Source organism: Leptonychotes weddellii, chromosome 1, assembly GCF_054177405.1.
Source record: "Leptonychotes weddellii isolate Sample4059 chromosome 1, ASM5417740v2, whole genome shotgun sequence".
NCBI lineage: Eukaryota > Metazoa > Chordata > Mammalia > Carnivora > Phocidae > Leptonychotes > Leptonychotes weddellii.
Window position 1 is genome coordinate 73423591 of NC_138369.1, and position 18926 is coordinate 73442516.

The 18926-nt window shown below is 42.2% G+C and overlaps 1 protein-coding gene across 2 annotated transcripts in view; it reads right to left on the reverse strand.

The window, feature by feature from the left end:
• The window catches only part of PLCL2 (phospholipase C like 2), a 173759-nt gene that overhangs the window by 27551 nt on the left and 127282 nt on the right, over window positions 1-18926 (reverse strand). For both annotated transcript variants that reach the window (XM_081825979.1, XM_081825986.1), the window contains exon 4: window positions 12253-12328. In XM_081825979.1, coding sequence (XP_081682105.1) covers window positions 12253-12328 — 76 coding nt within the window. The remainder of the gene's footprint in view (window positions 1-12252; window positions 12329-18926) is intronic.

Consider the following 18926-nt stretch of genomic DNA (forward strand, 5'->3'; position numbering starts at 1 on the left):
CTGCTGACACGTGGGCATTTACACCATCATCCCCACGGAGACATGGAAATGCCTAATTATTTTTCATACAGTTCCAGTTGGTAGTCTCTTTTTCTTGGCCTTCTTTCCAATCTTGACATTAACAAAAGCCAAATTATTTTAAGATGGATTTCTGAGCTGCTAAGTCCCGTTCCACATGAGGTGGAAGAGATAAGCCAGGTCTCTTAAATATATCCCTGAAACCCAGATGGGTGACAAGATTCCCAGAATGCCACATCCACAGCAGTACACTTTGTGAATGAACTGCACGAGAGAGGTTTTCCTTCCTCCACCAGCCTGCTCCCTCTGGGTAATTGAGGTGGGAGGAAGTTGTATAACTTTCAGGCCTTTGTGGAATCCAAGTGCCAGGCAACCACCCTCAACACGCGGCCACGTGAGGCACGCGGGGTGGGGTCACGGGAGCCATGATGCTGTTAGCAGGACCCTCCCCATTTCAACCCCAATTATACTCAAAGATTAGTTTTTTTTAAACCTAGGAAGCCTTTGTTTGGATTGCCACTCTTAAATTGGATCCTTCCTCTCTACCACAGTTTGGCACGATCACCATGACATACCGGGCCTCGTCACCTTACCCTGTTCGTGCTTCCCTTGCTTTTTGTACCTCTTCTTATCTAAATTTTTGAACAGATATTATTGTGATATGGCTCAGCAATTTACCAAATCTAAACTGGTATACAGAGAGTTATCTTTCCTTGCTCCATCCCCCAGTCTTCTTGCTCCCTTCCCATCGGGCAACTGCTGTTTATCCTCCCAGAGAGTCTCACGCCCTCACAAGCATACAGGGCCTTATTCTCTTACCCCACCTTTTAAAACAAATATTAGCAAATAGCACACTGACTTTGAAAACTATATATATATTATTATATATAAATATATATATATATTTAACCTATATGTATATATAAGATCTTCCTTGTATATGTGTAGTATGTAGCATGTGTGGGTACAGTGAATGTAGATATACAGGTTTATATTTTATTCTTTTTTTATGGTAGCATAATGTTCTATTATGCAGATCTACCAGCCATGCATTTAACGAGGGCCCTCCTATTGAATATTTAGGGTGTAACATTTAGCTTGTTCTCAGTATTGCAAAAAAATTTCTGTACATATTGTCCTTCCCCAAGTATGTGATCGTATTTGTAGAATAAACTCTGAAAGAATGGAATTGTTGGTTCAAAGTGTACATAACTTGTAAATCTGACATTTACTGCCACATGGCCCTCCTCAGATGTGGACCCCCCAACAATGTGACAGGTATCAGTTTCCCCTCTATCCTCTCCAATCTAGCATGATCCTGTGTGAGGTAAATATATATATTTGCAGTCTTGTATATAAACATTTGGGTCTGATGCATGCAAAATGGCATCTCCTTGAAATACCTCATTTACTCAACTTCTACAAGATCATGGTGTTCTCCTCTGCCTGCCTGGCTGTATCCTAACCTCCTGTGCTTGGTCTTCTACATGTTCTCCTGACACCTAAATGTTGGAGGGCCAGGGCTCTGTCTCCTCCATCCAGTCACTTCTCAGATGATGTCGGTCTCCAGGCTTAAAAGACCACCTTTGTGCTTATGGATTCCAAACCCATTACCTTTAGTCTGGACCCCTTACCCGAACTTTAGACGTGGAATTCAGCTAGGCATAACTTAACCTGTCTAAACCAAATCCCTGCCCTTCCCTCTTGAGCCTCTCCTCCTCAGTCCCCCCACCTCAGTGAATAGCAGTGTCCCCTTTCCAGCCCCAAATCCTGCAGTCATACTGACTTCCCTCTTTCTTTCCTCCTATTCCAGAGGAGGAAAATCTACATATCCAGAATATAGCTGAATATCCAGCATGTAACCATTTTGCCTCATTCCACCCCAACTACTATAACCATAACCATAGACCATAACCATAACCACAGACTGGGCTGGATTGTTGCAAGAGCTTCCTGAATGGTCTTCCGGCCGTTGCTCTTGCCACCATGCCCCAGACAAATCATTTGCGGGACTCAGCTCCTGTTCTGAGATCTGGTTCCCCGATCACCCCCGACAGAGTTGATCACAGGGCGTGCTGTGGAGGCTGCAGAGCAGCACCCTCTTACTACTGCATGAAGTATGCTGTGCGGTGGGGCTCTCTTCACACGCCTGTCTCTGGAAACTCCACCTGGAGCCCCCTGGGGACAGGGAGTGAAATCCCCAGCTTCTGTCACACTGGGAGTAAGGACCTCGTCAGTGCCTGGTGAATAAAAGAATGAACTAATAAATGCAGCATTCAACGATCAATTCAACTCAGCATATATTTGCTGAATGCCAGGCACTGTTGGAGTTTGGGATATGTGATGAATAAACTCCTGCGCTCAAGCAGTTTATATTCAAGTTGCAAGAAAACACAGTAAGCCAACTGTATGGTATCAGGTGTGCTGGGAATGCTTTTATGACTTGAGGTTAAAGTAAAACAACCAGGGGCGCCTGGGTGGCTCAGTCGTTAAGCGTCTGCCTTTGGCTCAGGTCATGATCCCAGGGTCCTGGGATCGAGTCCCGCATCGGGCTCCCTGCTCTGCAGGAAGCCTGCTTCTCCCTCTCCCACTCCCCCTGCTTGTGTTCCCTCTCTCGCTGTGTCTCTCTCTGTCAAATAAATAAATAAAATCTTAAAAATAAAAAAATAAAAAATAAAGTAAAACAACCAGTTCTGAATTATAGATTCATAATCATCTCCCTGGATTTTCATTATTTCCTCCCAACCATTTCTTCCTTAGAGAACTTATCCAAGCAAGTAACTCTTCCATATGGATGACACCACTTCTATCTGTAAGCCTGACTCCATCCCAAGCTTCATTATAGTTGCTTCAACAACTTACTAGCTTCTTCCATTGGACCACCTGCTAAGGTCTGAATGTTTGCACCCCCTGCCAAATTTATATTTTGTAATTCTAATGCCTAATGTGATGGTATTAGGAAGTGGGGCTTTGGGGAGGTACTTAGGTCATGAGAGTGGAGCCTTCACGAATGGGATTAGTGTCCTTATAAAAGGGTTCCCAGAGAGTTGCCTAGACCCTCCCACCACATGAGGACACAGCAAGAAGGTGCTATCTATGAACCAGGAAGTAGAGCATCACCCGCCACCATATCAAATCTGCTGGCACCGTAATCTTGAACTTCCCAGCCTCTAGACCTGGGAGAAATAAATTTCTGTTGTTTATAAACTGTCCAGTCTGTGGTATTTGTTATAGCAGTGCCATCCTACTGTGATCATGCTCACCAAACCTGAAACAGACCTTCACAATCAATTCCTTCCTATTCTGACATTGCAAGCATCCACATTCCATTGCTGGGAGGAGCATCTGAACATGGAGGGCAAAGGGCAGAGATGAGTCGGTCAATGAGTCCCCAAGCCTGTCCCAAACTATTTTGCACTCCCATCACCTACAGTAGTTTCCTAAAGTATTCAAGACATTGACAGAACTTGAAACAAGGAATTTATAAGAATATAAGTTCAGGACATGCTGAGTTAAACTGGACGATACGTAGCATGCTAATGTATACTGATAATCTCCAAACAGGAGTAAGTTTTGTTATGAAAATTTGATGATGAGATCCTTTGCCGAGGAGTATGACTAGTGTTCCTTGAATCAATCTTTGAGAAATGCTGGTCTAGAAAGGCAACCCCAAATACTTTATCCTTGAATTAAAAGGCTTCCATCATTTGAAGCAAGCTCTATTTCCAATCCTAATTTCTGCTGCTTCCAGAAGCAAATATCTCCCTTTAGCCAGGACAATAGATTTCATGTGCACAGAAATCACATCTTCTACACTTTGGCCCACCTCAAAAGCCCTGTTCCTTCTGCTCTGCCTCCATGGATCCTGCATTCCCTCAAGTCCTTAGATTCTAGCCCACCTCCTTCCCTACCAACAAAAGCTTCTGGGCTTACTCCTTTCTTCAAACTTCAATTGTACCTATTATTTACATCATGTGCTTGGTTGTGGTTTATAACTTTCAATGATAGCAGAGACCTTCATTATTTTTTTTGCAACTTTAATAAGTAATTAGCATATCTTATCATTGAACACATTCCACAAATGCATAACTGTGTTTTTCCTGTCATATGTTAACATGTACAATGACATGTTTTTGACATGGCTCTGACTGACCTGTAATGAAAGAATACAGGTTAATTAAACTTGTTTTAAATTCCTTATTCCTGGGCGCCTGGGTGGCTCAATCGGTTAAGCGACTGCCTTCGGCTCAGGTCATGATCCCAGCGTCCTGGGATCGAGTCCCACTGCGGGGAGCCTGCTTCTCCCTCTCCCACCCCCCCACTTGTGTTCCCTCTCTCGCTGTGTCTCTCTCTGTCAAATAAATAAAATCTTTAAAAAAAAAAAAATTCCTTATTCCTATAAGAAGATTTATCTCTAAATATTGTTTACACATTCTAAGAATGCATTTGTTTACTTTTACCCACTACAATCCCTTATTTATATTCTATTATGGGACTTGTAGACCATAAAATTTGAGAGCTGGAAAAGCCTTAGAGATCATCTCGACTATTTATTTTAGACCCAAAGATATCTATTAGGTATATATATATAAACTTTGGTATTTGTCCAAGAAAGATGATTGAATTTATCTGTGGACTTTATTTGAATTGTAGTTCTTCTCAGCTTTAATAAGCAAGTATAACAGAATAGTAACAAAAAAATTTCTGTGGGAGTGCCGGAGTTGAAAGCAGCCTGACCCCTCTCCAGCAGAACATCTGCTGAGATGACCCTGAGAGTTCCTATTTAAATAAAAGTGATGCTTTTAGACTCCGTGGGTTTACAAAGGAAGGAGGGAGGAAGAAGTGACAAGAAAGCATAGCTTTGGGATTTGCTCACAGGACAGGTATCCCAGGAAGGTCAAGCATCCCCCCAAATTCCCTCCCCTTCGTTTGTGGAGAAGCTTCACCAATGAAAGCTATGTTAGGAAGAAGGGCTATGCCCCCTGAGAAAGACAACTTGGCTGCCAATCCATCACATCAGCAAGTACATATCTGTGTCCGAATAGTTCTTGCTCCCTTTGAGGGGCAGAGTGCAGCATGAACCCCAAAGGGGGCCTGCTCTGCTCCACCCTCTAAAGAGAGGTTCTCAAAACTTGAATGTCCTCATTCAAAGGCAAACTCCTGAGCTCCATCCCCAAAGATTCACTATTGGGGGTGAGGCAAAGGAACGGCATTTTAAACAAGCATCCCCAAGAGATTCTGACCACATTTAGGAAAAATACTATTAGTATGATGGTTGATGTGGGAATCTTAAAATGGGATGGGGTGACGGGTACAGGAGACGGAGAGGTGTGGTAAGTCAGAGGGTTCTAGATACCAGGTGCTTATTTTGACGTTTTTTGCCCTGAATTGGCCTAGATGTCACCTTTGTGATCATTCTCTCTACTCTCCCTGATCAGCAATGAAGGTTCCTTTTGAGGGAACAAAAGGACACGTGGGGCAGACTTGCAACTTCTTGGCTTCCCATGCCTTCACTAATTGTGAGCTAATTGAAGTGCCTGCGGAGATCTGGCATTTCAACATCCATTCTTTGAGAGTACAGATGCTGAGGGTCCCGAAGGACTTCTGGGGTCTGACTCCAGGTCTGTGTCTCACCTTCAGAGAGGTCACTCTTCACCTTTAATGTTAGGCATTAACTTCCCCCCTTGAAACTCATGCTGATGGGCTGCAATTTAAGTATCCCCATGCTGCTGGATGGGATTACTTGTTTAATCTTGTAATCTTTTTAAGTAACTGTAATCCAGCCATTCCAAAATTGCTAATTAGGCAACTGATCTTAGGTCGCTGCATTTTAGAACCCATGGGGCCAGGAGGGAATCATATACTCCAATGTCACTCAGAAGGAGAAAAATGAGACAGAGAGGGGTAGCGACTAACCTACTGTCACACAGCAAGGCACAAGAATACAGGTCTCTTGCTCCCCAGGGATGAACCTCTTAGTTCTGTCAGACACAGCTGAGAAACATCCAGGCATAAATGAAAACAGAAGTTAGAGGCTCCCAGGTCTCCTTTTGCAAACTTTCGAGGTGCTTTCAGGATAAATCTTACGGCTGCTTTTATGTATACTGTGTTGGGTAAGACACTGATGTGAGCAAAGCAAGTAATGGATAGTGACAGGTTGCTTATCTGGTAATCCCAGCTCCTAGGAACACTGAGATCCGAGGAGTTTGCAAAATAAAAAAGGAGCAATCAAATGCAGGACACGCAGGCCTGGCCCGCTGCTCTGCTTGTTCTCTCCATGTGGGAGTGTGTCGGGCTCTCACCTGCTTTTACTGAGACAAAACTATCAAGCTTGGCCATGGGGGAGATGCCAACTGCTCAGCAGACGAGAAGCAGCAAATTAGAAAGGAAAAAAAAAGTCGGTGTACTAATAGGCAGTCGGAAACAATACAAATTAGCAGTAGGAAGTGAAAATTGAATGGAAGTAACGAATAAACCATTAACCCTGGAACAGGATCTGAGCGGGCAGGGCAGGTTAGGGGTTCTCTGGGACGCACAAGCTCCTGGGGGGGCTCTCCATTAAACCGCAAGATAATAACAGATGTCTCTCAAAATAACCCTCAGTCATCAAAGTTCAAATTACGTTTGGCAAACCAAGTTTAAGGAAGCAGGGACGTATAGAATCTATTATGGAAAGTGTTCCATTAAAAGGATTAAAACGAAGGGTAACAAAAGCTTTCATTATTTGGAAGGTTAGCTTATATCCTACTTTACTGGGTATCGATGCGACCCTGCCATGCATGAGAATCCCTTAGAACTTTTAGAAAAGGAGTTTCTCTTTAAATAACTCTGGGGTGGGCTGGGGTTTCTTTCATTTAGAGCTTGATTGTCCCCTGTGATTCAGAAAGAACCAACTCTCCTGCCAGAAGAGGAACTATGCTCTCGCCCACCCAGGCACCCAGACATCACCTGTGCATTGGGCCTGTCCATGATGCCAGAGGGGCCGGCTGGGGTCCTTAGCAGAAACCCCACCTAATCATTCAATGCTGTCCCCACGGCTTGGGAGTGTGGCCCATGTATTCTCCGGGAACATCCTCAGTCAGGGATTCTTGTGACAGCTTCTGGTCCTTGATTCCTTCCCTCCTTCCTTCTTCTTCTTCTTCTTTTTTTTTTAATTTAATCATTTAAATTAAATTTAAACTTAATAGTAATTTAATTTTTATCAAAACTATGTACATAGTTTAATGAGCCAAATCATTGTTACCCATCCACTCTTTCCAGAAGCATTTATATTCAACCCCTTTAGCTGAATTTTTGTTGTTGTTTCCTCTTTTAGTGTTTATGTCCATATTTCTTTTTTGTTTGTTTTTTGTTTGTTTTTTTTAAAGATTTTATTTATTTATTTGAGAGAGAGAGAATGAGAGAGAGATAACACCTGAGAGGGGATAGGGTCAGAGGACGAAGCAGACTCCCTGCCGAGCAGGAAGCCCGATGCGGGACTCGATCCAGGGACTCCAGGATCATGAGCTGAGCCGAAGGCAGTCACTTAACCAACTGAGCCACCCAGGCGCCCTGTCCATATTTCTAAGTAACATGCTTATGATGTTTCAATTTTCTTTTCCTGAGCATTACCTATTTAACTCCCCAAATGAAGGATGAAAATTTTGTTATTTTCACATCTCTGCTGTCAGGACACTTGCAGTCTCCCAGCCCTCTGCGGTCTAACTGCTCCTTGATCCAGCTCTCTCAGACAGTTCTCTCTTTTATCCCTACCTTCACCCCAACTTGCAGAGGCACCTGGTGCCACCAGGTTCTTCGCGGGTGAGGGGCAGCCTGCAGCATGGATGAGAATGCACGCCAGTGCCCCACCACCGGCCTCAGACTCAGCCCTCCTGCACCACCTAAGTCAATTATCTCTTGTTCAGGTAGTTTTCAGTTTCCAAAATGTTCCTCCCATTTTGTCCTTATGGGCTTCTGCCTTAAAAAAAAAGCAAAAATCAACAAACCCTTACTGTCATTTTAATGAGGTTCAGAAGGGAGGGGAAATTAAAAGCATGTGTTAATTCACTATCTTTAACAAGAAGTATATCATTGATTTCTTTTTCCTTTCTAAAGAGCAAATTATTTTCCATTTAAATTCACCAGATAAAAACATCCAACGCACTGAAGCAAAGCAGTTTGGGTTTCCTTCTACATCATCTTCCCATCCTGTGACCAAAGAGGAAATTAAAATTCAAAGACAGGCTGCCATTTGGGCCAGTGAAAGAGAGATAGAGATCGATGTTACACGGTGGAAAAGACTTCTCCCCAGAAAGAATCTGGCTACCCTTTTATCATCACCTTTAATAAACTTCTTAAAGAAGAACTCTGAGGAAGCTTCCCCCTCTGCAGATTCCCGTCCAGCTGCCCTGCATGTGCCCCTCAGCAATCTCCTCCTTTGCTGTGTCTTGGAAGAACAAGCACGCATTGGGTTTAGGAGAGAGAAAGAGCGGGAGTGTGTTCGTCTGTGCTCCTGGATCTGTGCACACTCATGCTTGTTAGCCACACCGTTTCTTACGGACCCCTCTCTCTCACTCACACGTCGGCCCAGACCCACTTGCCCCACATCCTCTGTTCTACCCGACCCTCTGCTGGCGCCAGGCCACTGGACTCTGCCCCTGTCCGGAGGCCTCCCTTCCACTCCCTCACTCCCGAAGCTGGTGCCCTCCTATGGCACTATGTCCACATCCACCGGCCCAATGGAAAACGGTCCTCTCCTCCTCAGAATTTCTCTCCATGTCACAGCGTTCTGGAGTGTCTGGGAAGAAGAGGGGCCCATCCCCCTTTCTAAGGTCAAGTGTTTCACCACTGTCCTGGATTTCTGCCCTCCTCATTTCTTCCCACCTTACTCCCGGTCTCATCTTTTAATGTTTCCTCTTCACGTCTTCAGTGGATCTTTCCCATTTTGAGGGACATGGCTTGCTTATAAAGATGTCCCTTTGGCCCTCCAGTCCTCTGTGCTGCAATATTCTTCTCTTAAAAGAGTAGGCTCCGCAGGCTGCCTGAAATGCCCATCTCCTGGTTGATCTCACTGTCCCCCCCAGGGTCCCTTTGGGCCATGTGCCTGCCTGCCGGGGCCTGCAGAATCCCAGCCCACTTTGGCTGGGGGGGGTCTTCACTTCCCAGCATTCTTCTCCTGCCTTACCCCCTCTTCCCAAGAACACCATCAGCAAAACCCATTTCTATCTCAAAAAAAAAAAAAAAAAAGAACCACATAGCCTGGAGTCGGAACCTGTCCAAACTGGGCACACTTTTGAACATGCGGCTGGAGGTGGCAGCGTGACTCTGTATTTCACACAGCTGTTTGGATGAAGGTTTATCTACAAGAATATAAATTTGTGTTTGGAAGTTTGAACTGCTTCTAAAAGAATCCTTGCTTACAGCACTTTGGTAGCTTCATTTTGTCATTGCCAGATTAAAGTTCTGTAAGCAGAATAGCAATTATTTATCAGAAGTAAAATCTCATGCAAATGTTTTTGAGCCCAATACAAATTAGCAATTCTTCATATGACTAATGACTATATGCGCTTCCGATAACTGTAAACATGAGAAACAAAAGATCAAGGACTCTAAAATAAGCACTTGGGATAACAGAAGGGCTGTGTAGGCGGTCAGCAGCAACTGTGAAACCAAAAGATAATCGTTATGTGCTTCTCAAGATCTTCAAACCCAGAGGAATGTGAACCACCATTACGCTGTGGTTCTTATTTGCCCTCCAAGCAAAGTTCTTAATAGCAAGACTCTTCAGCTTTTTAAATACAAGCAAATATATCCCTCACTGAAATTAAATAGAACAACAACAGAAAGCTGCATTATGCTAGAAATAGTCAAATTTCATAAACCAATGAAGTTGCAAAGAACTGACAATAACTCAAATTGTTAATAAATAGTTCTTTTTGCCCGATAAATACAGCTTCAGATTCTAACAGTCCACAATTCTCATGACAATACATGCATTGAGTAGAACTGAATCCTTAATACAAGTCAAATCACATTTAGTCAGTTAGTATTCAAGTGACTACTCTGTGCAGAATGTTAGGACAGGTGCTGTGGGTAAAATACAGAGTAACTCATATGCAAACCTGTAGCATAGCAGGTTACCAGCCTGTTTAAAGGATGCAGAATACCTTAATAAAACTTTTACACAGTAACTGAAGCTCTGTGAGCTGAACCAAACACATTCTGCAGGGCTGAGTAGAATGGTTAGGTAACATAACTCCTGCAATTATAAAAGTTCTCCTGGAAGACTGTTGAGAGGAACGGAAGAAATGTACAGATTGGCAGAGAGGAGGGGGAGAGAAGTCTTACCAGACGAGAGGCTTGTGAAAATCTGACAAAGGAGAAACACACCAGAAAGGGGTAAGGCAGCCCAAAGGCCAGGCTGGATGCACACCGTCACTTCCCTTCCTCCTCACTGCTCCCAAAAGTCTCCCAGTTGGGTTCTGCCCATGAAAATTCTCTGCACACAGCTATTGCGATCATCACCTTAAAGCTCATCTTCTCTCCTATTCTGCTCAAAAATCAATGGCTCCCCACTGCCCCACAAACCAAATTCAGACTCCTGAGTAACACAGCATAAGTACTCAATACATTTGAGTATGTGTGATTACTTTCATATCTCTTGGTTGATTGAAAGGTTCTAGAAGGCAAACACCAATCTTGATTATTTTTTAATATTTTGGTATGTGATAGCACTTACAAGTATCTTTGGTATGGTAGAAGTTCAAAACATATTTATTAAATGAATGAACAGATGATTTAACTAACAAATTTTATATAGTATTGACAAAATGGTCTGGCCAGTTGGTAGATAACCTTACAAGGGAAGTTAGAAGTTTAAATTTGATACAACAGACTCTAGTCAGCTACTGGATGATTTTGTTTACAACAGTGACAGGATAAAAATGGTGTTTGAAGTATCTCATTTTAGTTGCGGTTGTAGAGAGTATTAGCCCAGAAAGGACTAGAAGTAGAAAGATCACTTTGCTAATAATATTTTGCTAACAAGATGAATAAAACAAGGGCGCCTGGGTGGCTCAGATGGTTAAGCGTCTGCCTTCGGCTCAGGTCGTGATCTCAGGGTCCTGGGATCAAGTCCCGCATCAGGCTCCCTGCTCCTTGGGAGCCTGCTTCTCCCTCTGCCTCTCTCTCTCTGTCTCTAATGAATAAATAAATAAAATCTTTAAAAAAAAAAAAAAGATGAATAAAACAAGATGAGGATTTTCGTCTGTTGATTAGTCACTAATGTGAATATTCCTTCAATAAACACCAAAAAAGAAAATTGTCACATGTATCTTTGTCTTTGATCTATTTTTAACGAGTTCATTTCTGAGATAAGAGATGATTTTTTTTTTCAGGCTAAGTGGTACTTCTAGATTTTAAAGAATAGCAACCAGGGGCGCCTGGCTGGCTCAGTTGGAAGAATATGTGACTCTGGATCTCAGGATGTGAGTTGGAGCCCCACACTTTGTGTAGAGATTACAAAAAACAAATAAACTTAAAAAAAAGAATAGCGACCAGAAATCCTAGAAATTAAGGACAGATATTGTTATTTATGCACTACAAATATTCTTCATATTAGTATCTTCCAAAATGATACTCTAACAAAATATGAAAATGGAGAGAATTCCATTTTGTCTATTCTTAGTACAATGCAGATCACTTGATTTTTTGGTTTTATCTCAGCTAAAATCAATAAGATGGTAGCATTTTATAATCTGGTATAACATTTTGATATTAAATGGATGAATCCATCAGCATTTGAACATGTCAGTGCATTAAAAAGTGTCAAGAGGTTGTAACTGGTGCCCACTCTCCTTTCTAAGAACTTATTCTCTCTGCTCAAGCCTCACTCAGCCTTCCCACCGTCTGCTGGAAGGTCATGGCGGGGGGACCGGAGGGGGGTCAGCAGCACAGGGCACGCTGAGGAGGAGGAGGTCAGCCTGCAGCTCTCCATCTCGGCTGCTCATTAGAAACACCTGGGAGCTTTTAACAGCTATGAATTTTTCAACCAGGATATTTTAAAAGCTTCCCCCAGGTGAGTTTGTTATCCAGGCTCGAGAAGCAGTGAATTAGTATTTTCTTTAGCCATGGAAAAATAATTCTTACATATGATTTCCTGGATATAGTGCCCAAAAGATTATAAAACAGTTTAAGGGTCTAAATATATGATGCTGCTAATTTTATTTTGAAGAGAAGAAACAAACTTTTACTTACCTGCCTTCTGACAATGTACAATCTTCTCATACACAGCATCTGCATTTTCAATCACGGCCTTGAGGGACTGGATCATCTGGAAAGGGAACACCCAGACACGGGGTTACACCTGACAACCAAACATCGGTCTACACACGTGCAGGGGGGCTCTCCTCTACAAACAGGCTGAGGTGCTGGGGCAAAACGCTCTTTCATCTGACTTCCCACGACTCAGTCCAAATGTGTGTGTACAAAATGAAAAATCCTGCCTTCCATGTAATGGTTCAAACAGACTGGGAGTATTGTGTTTCACAGTTAGGCTTGTACAACACTGAATTTGAAACTTGAGTCAATACTGAATGGAGTTTCAGTGTGAAAAGCTACAAATATATATGTGTACACATCTGATCTGTGTTTTAAATTATATTTTCAGTCATTCATTTTAACCAAATCTTCAACTTCATCTCACAGAAAGCTCTACCACCTACACACCTTACTCATTTCAGCTAAAGTGCCTTCATCTGAAAATTAGTTTAAAACTTACCATGAGGATCAAAAAACAGCATTTATTTTATTTTTTTAAAGATTTATGTATTTTGAGAGAGAGAGAGCATGGGGCGGAGGGGCGGGGGTGGGGAGAGAGAGAGAGAGAGATTCTCAAGCAGACTCCCCACTGAGTGCAGAGCCCGAAGCAGGGCTCGATCTCACAACTTTGAGATCATGACCTGAGCCAGATGCTTAACTGACTGAGTCACCCAGGTGTCCCTTAAAAGTGTTTTTATTTAATGCATCACTAATGATATCAAACTAGTATTTTTAATGTTCCTATCAATGATTTTAAGAGATCTAATTTTGAAAAAATAAATAAATAAAAATAGAAGATCCAATTTTGAGTTCTTATTCCAAATTACTTGTGTTTATTTTTAGCAGCCAAGCTTGAATTAAAAAAAAAAAAAGGATCAGGGCATAGCTGATCAATTATTTTACTTACCAAAATGTTAGGAAAAGATCTGTCTAAAGTAATCTTTTTGGCTCTAAAATCACTATGAAAATGGGATAGCCTGATTCAGCTCTCATAACTCAAATGGGTACAAATATGATGCTTGCCTTCATTATAGATTTCAACTTTTTGTATTTAAATGTCCAAATATTTTTCATTATAACATTACCCATCTATATTACATGACCATTTTATTTTAAATAATAAATACTAATCCATCACTCTCCATTTCTTTAAGTTCTGCCTTGTTTTTCTTTATAGTATTTACCACTAACTGCCACAGTCATTATTTTATAGAAACCAAGTATAAGTAGGTTGGATTATTTGTATAATTCAAAGAAGGAACACCCTATTTCGACTAGTTACACTTATTGAAACCCAAGCATAATCAACAGGCCTCTTAAGAAGTGCACCAGATTCTTCAAATGAGTCACACAGCATTTACCAGGTTGTCCACTGTTCGAAGAAAATTATAGTAAACCCCAAAAGGTTTAAGGCCCACACAGGTGCTCATTTATGCCTTCATTCATTATCCGTGGCCCAGAGCAGGAACTGGGGACACAGGGACAGACAGCATATAGCCCCTATCTTCAAGAAGCCCATATCCCATGGGAAGAGCTTAGAGCTTGCACTTTGGAATTCAGTATTTTCACATTCGTTCTTCAAGATCTGAGTCATGCCTGTAAATTAAAATATTCTATTTTACAGCTTGACATATTGAACAGGCAATGATAAAAATGAGTAGTTAAGAGCTCAATTACACTGATATAAAGTCATTCGTACCATGACATCATTTGCATCCCGAAAAGGTTCATACCGTCATCAGTAACCTTTTTCAGCTTTGATGTCAAGCCAAAATGAGATATGAAGAAGCATAAAGCTTAAAGAAGTCAAGGATGGTGGTTGTCACAACTCACTATCAAAGAACTAGCTAACTGTGCCTCCATCACTCAAATAGGAAAAAGGAGAAGAAAAAAAAATACCAGCAATGGAATGAACCTGGTCATGAAGCAGATGGGCAGGACAGGAGCAGTAACAGAAGGAATGTAGGAGAACAAGACAGTAGCACTAAGCACAGGCTCACGCATACAGATGACCTGTGGGGGAAAGGTGGTCAAAACACACTCTTACTGAGCATGGTGTGGGGGCAGAAAGAGCTCAGATTTATATGGGCTTAAATCCTGGTTCTGCTGTTCATTAGCTTTGCCATCTAGGCCAGGATACTAAACACCACGGAGCCATCATTTCCTACCTATAAAATGAGTTAATAAAAGACGCCACCTATATAATGCTGTGAGGATTAAATGAAAGGAGGCACAATGAAGACACAAACAGATGTGACAATGGATGCCCCCATTTAGCCAGCGGGCCTGGGGAAGCCTTTTCTGGTAACCCAAGATTAGCTGAATGAGTATGCCTTCCCTTCGTATGTTCACTGGCAATGTTTCAAACATCTATTACTAATTTTAGTTTTACTTGAAAAGTCTGGTGTGGTGAAGCTCAGAGAAACAACAAATCACATTATTATTCTTAGAAGCATCTTCCAGTTTAAAGTATCACCAAAGGTTAAATAGTTAGGCACTTTTCGGCTGTAAAATACACCCGAGGTTTAAGGACAGCACATCCATTTCAAGGGTCTGGAGAGAGAGGCTCGCCTGCCTCCGATGCTCTAATAGTACTTGAAGGATCAATCCTTTATTCTTGGGACAATCACTGACTGAGGTCCTCTAAGTGGGGGACCCCGAAGTAAGCGCTATGAATGAATAAAGAATAGTTGCTGACTGAGGACTATGAGCAAACAGTAATCACAACAAGATGTGGCGTGGCCATTGTAGCCCATGTGCTACTGGGTGTGACAAAGTTAAATACCCCTAAGCCACAGTAGGTAGATGGGATATTTAGTGGGGGTGTAAGTGGTGGTGTCATGGCATCCTGCTGATACTCTGTTTGTGGACTGGACTTAAATACACACTCCACCCTTATTTATGAGCAGTATATAAAATACGAACGTGGCTACTCCACCAGGGTGGAGAACGCAAACACAGCGAAAAGCCACTCCTCTCAGGTGTGGAAGTAAACTGAGGCAGCTATTCGCAGACCATCTTGGAGGGGTACTCTGGAAGCAAGCAGCCTCAGAGAAGGTCAGGCACAACGAGAAACAATCAGTAGAACTTAGAGAAGGCAGGAAGAAAACATACCCAGACCTTAGCAGAGATGATTCATCCTGCCACACCTGTTATGAAGTGTTTTCACCACTTCCTTGGAGAGGAGGAACTGCCAGTTTATATCTTTTTATAGTTTTAGGGTACATATTTACAGTCAGGGTGGGTCCTTACATTAATGTAGAGTAAACAGTTTATAGTTCTCCTCCATAGAGTGTGTTCATTAATCCTCAACTCCTGCAGTATTTGCATAAAGTGTCCTTGAGTGAAAGAATCCCGCTGGGTACTCCCCAGCAAGCTGTCTGGGCTGTGAGCCCCTGTCAGCGCACTCTAAGGGTCCAGCAGGCTGAGAGGGCAGAGCCAGGCGGTGGACCTTCCTGCCTGCCCACCCAGCTGGCTGAGGTCTTGCTTCACTCAGCTCCCAGCTATGACTGAATGTAGAGCACATGGCACGGGAGGAGGACACAGCAGGGACAACATGAGGGGGCCATTAGATCTAGAGGGGGCCCATCTCACCCTGGGTCTGCTGCTTTATAACAAGCTGTGGTTATAAATAGTACAAGTGTTGGTTGAATGAATCAAAATGAAAGTAATTGAACGCCTCCTCTGCATCAGGTATGTACTCAGTGCTTTCTATTTCATTTAAGGCTCACAAAACCCATGTGAGGTGGGGTGTGAACACTGAGGACCTGAGAGTTAAGCTGCTTCCCCAAGGTCCTCCGGTAAGAAGGGCAAAGGGACTGCAACTAAGAAACGATGCATTCTGTTTGACCTCAAGGCCCCTGCTTTTCCACAGCACCAGGACGTGTCTTGCCGTCCGAGTAGCAACAGCGCAAGGAAAGCTGAGGAAAGGGCATTCCAGCCAGAGAGACATACAAAAGCAGAAAGGAATTTAGTAACACCTGACATGTGCTACACACAGTAGGCGGTATAGTCTCTGCTACTGACTTCCACCTAGAATTGTCCTTTTGCTTTTATAAGGTTTTATTTATTTATTTGACAGAGAGAGAGAGAGAGAGAGCACAAGCAGGGGGAGTGGGAGAGGGAGAAGCAGGCTTCCCGCTGAGCAGGGAGCCTGATGCGGGGCTCGATCCCAGGACCCTGGGATCATGCCTGAGCCGAAGGCAGACGCTTAACCAACTGAGCCACCCAGGCGCTGCGAGAATTGTTTTTTTTTTTTGAGAATTGTCTTTTTAAATAATATTTCTGTAAAATGCTTTGGGAAAACATTCTTTTAAAATGACAACAATAAACAATTTGCTGGGCTCCACTTAACAATTCATCATTATAAGAGAGAAATCATTTACATTTAATGTGAAACTAGTAGAATAAGCATTTCAGAGTAGACAAAAGCAAATACGTGGGGAGTGACATCAAGAGATGAGTCAAAGGGAGAAACTGCTTTAAATTAAATTATTTTCTCTGTATATATTACATGAATATGTCAATGTAATACAAGGCCCAATAGACTGGTTGGCTTTAGAAGCATTATTTACATTAATGCAAATGCATTTCCACTGATCCCTTTAAACACAGAGGTACAGGTCTTGGCTCAGATTGTCCTGCTGCTAACTAACCCTAGTAACTTACCACACGGACAGCTCATATTATTTATGAAGTACAAGATGTTTTGTGTAGTTGTTGCTAATAGATTTTCTATTAATGTCTAGTTACCAGTAACTCCCTAAATTTGTGGAACTAGTGCATTTGGAATATCTATGGATTTAACATAGCCCAGAAACCCATTTCATAAATTTGATCAACTCTATTATAGGATTTTAATACAGGACTCCCGCAGATGAAAAGCAGGAAGTTTCAACTAAAGGCAAATAAAAATTCATATTTCATTAAGCTGGACAGAAAACAGAAATGCCTTTCATAAGAATGTTCTGTTTCGAAAGTAACTCCCATGTTAGTATTAGGCAAACTTCTCTATTTGTGGATATGGTTATGAGAACTGTCACTATATTAATATATTTCATATCACTAGATTTCTATAGACTGCTTCTTAATTTTTTGTTTTGAAATTTGCACATCAAGTGGGAAAATTTTATTTTCAGGATAAGCCAAGTCTACAGTTTTATGTAAGGATCTTATGTCTGATTTTGGACAGTACACCAAAGAATCTCCTTTCATCCCAGGAACACACATTTTGAGAATCACAAAAACAATTTGCCAATAATTTCAAGTCCTTGGGTGAAAGAAGTTTAATCATAACAATCATAACATCTTCTGAGTTCTAGACTTTTCCCTTTATCTTGCTTTGACCTCAGCTGCAGACAGAAAACACCTCCCTCTTCAGACTTGGCTGTGCCCGTCCCCACATTTATACATGACTGTAGCCACTGCTGCTTTGGCTGTAGCTATCTCTAACGAAGTTACAAAGCCTCAGAAGTGCTAATGTCCTTACAAAAGGGAACTTAGGTTGTTCTTTTACAAAGATTCTGTGACTGTGTGACATGTAACAAACTCAAGTAATTGAGCAGCGGTCTCAAACCTGCCAACGGACCTAGCGAAACGATACCCATGCGCCTACCTCTGAACACCCCGTGGGTTCCAAGGCTTTCGTGGAGATCCGTGGAAGGCCTTGGTGACCAGTGAATGCCCAGGTGACAGGTGTGGCTTCAGGTACCACCTGGCTCAGGAAGGACCCAGGGAGGACTGGACCAAAGCAGGACTAGCCTCTCAGGACTCCAGGAAAGTGTAGCAAAACAGCAAATGTGAGGCAAGGATCGAGGTCTTCAGAAGACCACCAATTCAATCCAAAGCAGTGTTCTCCCCCCAATCAGAATTATCTGTATGGATGTCTCTAAAGCTCAGTGTCACCGAAGGACTGTCACCCTGTCCTACACAGCCCGACAAATTGAGTCAGTTCATTAATGTTGAGAATGGGACAGAGAAGAAGGAAATTCTCTCAGGAATCTATAAGCTTTGGTGTTTCTTTCTGTGCTCTTGAAAAAGTAATGTCTCTCCGAGTTAATAATACTATCTTTCTTTTTAATACTTTAAAAAGAAGTTTTTAGAATTTTGAAAAATTTTAGACTCAAATACAAGAACACTGGGATCTGCGACTTCAGAACTGAAATTCAGAGGTAACATTGTCTTTCAGTAAAGCGTCCAAGTACAGCAAAACTTCCTAGAGTTGAACCAATGGAATAGAAACCATTTCTGAAGTTATTGTTGGAAAATACAAGATAGCTTTTCATACTTGAAAATAACATGAAAGTCATATATGGCGATTAACATAACATAATAATAATAAAAAAGAAAATAACATGAAAGTCATATACTTGAATGGGGGTGTCAAAGTGGTATCACTGTGGGGGTCTTGGCCCAGCTGCATGTGATAGCTACCCCAGCCCCTTCTGCAGCCACGTCATTAATAGCTGCAGTCATCATCCCTTCCAGCAAGGCCACTATAAAAACACTTTCCACGTAACAAACTGTTTCCAGAGTAATTTGTCCTGGTTTCCTCTTGAAACCTCACTTCCACTTCTACATTTTCCACTATACAACTCAGAGAAAAGTAGAGA